We start from the raw sequence: 1676 nt of genomic DNA on the forward strand, positions 1-1676 counted from the left end.
ATTTTTTTTACCTTATTTAGACAAAAAAATCAAGAGTTTTTACACACATTTGACTTTGAACCCTTCCTTCATTTTCTTCCAAGATTCGCCACTGGTCTCTTGTACGGTATGATGGACCAAAGATACTCTTTTAATACTGTAGCATTACAGAAGTTGTGTATCACGTCATGGTAAAAGGGTATACAATGAATATTTAGGGTATTGATCATCGTAGACCCATGATTAGTGAACCTGAAGATAAGACAGGTCACATTCAGCTCATCGATCACCAATATTTCAGACCCTTCGTACCTATATTCTTCGTGCACAGTTTTCTTACTCTATTCTTAAGCAGATATTTTTGTAGAAAAAAGCATGCACTCAGCCGGAGATCTCGATGGCCTTCACCTCGGGCTTCTTGACCTCGGCTTTGGGCACGGTGACGGTGAGCACACCGTTCTCCAGTCCGGCCTTCACTTCATCAACCTTGGCGTCCTCTGGCAGGCGGAAGCGCCGCACGAACTTCCCGCTGCTGCGCTCCACCCGATGCCACTTGTCGTTCTTGTCCTCCTTCTCTTTGGTGCGCTCGCCGCTGACGATGAGCACGTTGCCGTCCTCCACCTCCACCTTGACCTCCTCTTTCTTCACGCCAGGAAGATCAGCCTTGAAGACATGTGCCTCAGGCGTCTCCTTCCAGTCCATCCGGGCGTTCGCGAACGCAGCTGTCTCGCTGTTCCCGCCTGAGATCGCCGGGAAGATGGAGCGGAAGGTGTCCAAGGGGTCGGCCCAGAGGTCGGCGAAGGGGTCCAGCACGTTGCTCCTCCTCACGATCGACATTGTCGGTGTTGCTTGCTTTGGTTTGTAGCTCGCGTTGAAATTAATCTGTATCGGATTGTAGGTAGGATGTTGTTCGCTTTTGCTTGACGCTGGCTTGAGTTGGGATGGAGGGCGATGGAAGGTGAGCCACTACTTATAGCATCGTAGGTACTGATCTTGAAGAATCTCGAGGACTGTCCAATCGACGAGTGTTTGTTTCTCTTTCGCTTTCCAGGTAGGCTGTGAGCCATTCGTTCTTTCCTGTTCCCAACCCTCGAAGGGTCTATCGTCTTCCAGGGGACTCACGAACCTGCCGTTAGGGCGCCTTCTCCCTTTTTTTTTTGTTAATAATTTTTTTGTGAGATTTTTCTATAAATAATTGTATAATTCCAGCAAGGGGGCGACTAGTCTAGATTCAAGAATGGGTTGTGGGGGCCGTTTCCAGAATAGCATGATTAACAGTACAGGTTATCTGTCATTAAAGTTACAGCGAGCAAGTACAATAGTTAAACGTAAATAAATACTACTCCCTCCGTCCTAAAATAAATGTCTCAAGTTTAGTACAATTTTATATTAAAGTTAGTATAAAGTTCAGACACTTATTTTAAAACAGAAAGAGTACTACACAATGACGCAGCTAGCGGGTGGTCCGGGTGGTCCATGGACCATCTTAAAATTTCTCTACAACCTATATATTATAGCAAAAAAATGAGTAAAATCTAATGTGAGTAATTAAATACAAATGAAAGTTTTTCTATTGGACCATCCTGAATTATTGAGCTGTCTACGCTACTGGTACTACATTAATACATGATCCACCTTCATCTCTTACAAAGTCTCTAAAAACACATGTTATAATCAGTTTTTAGTTTATATCTTAC

The 1676-nt window shown here is 44.3% G+C and overlaps 1 protein-coding gene across 1 annotated transcript; it reads right to left on the bottom strand.

Annotated features, from left to right (window-relative positions):
- Window positions 1-358: 358 nt before the first annotated feature.
- Window positions 359-929, bottom strand: LOC123439252 (16.9 kDa class I heat shock protein 1-like). Its single transcript, XM_045115989.1, has one exon. It carries the CDS (start codon window positions 814-816, stop codon window positions 361-363), a length of 456 nt encoding a protein of 151 aa, XP_044971924.1. The 5' UTR covers window positions 817-929; the 3' UTR covers window positions 359-360.
- Between the last annotated feature and the right edge of the window lie 747 nt (window positions 930-1676).

The sequence above is a fragment of the Hordeum vulgare genome, chromosome 3H (genome assembly GCF_904849725.1).
Source record: "Hordeum vulgare subsp. vulgare chromosome 3H, MorexV3_pseudomolecules_assembly, whole genome shotgun sequence".
NCBI lineage: Eukaryota > Viridiplantae > Streptophyta > Magnoliopsida > Poales > Poaceae > Hordeum > Hordeum vulgare.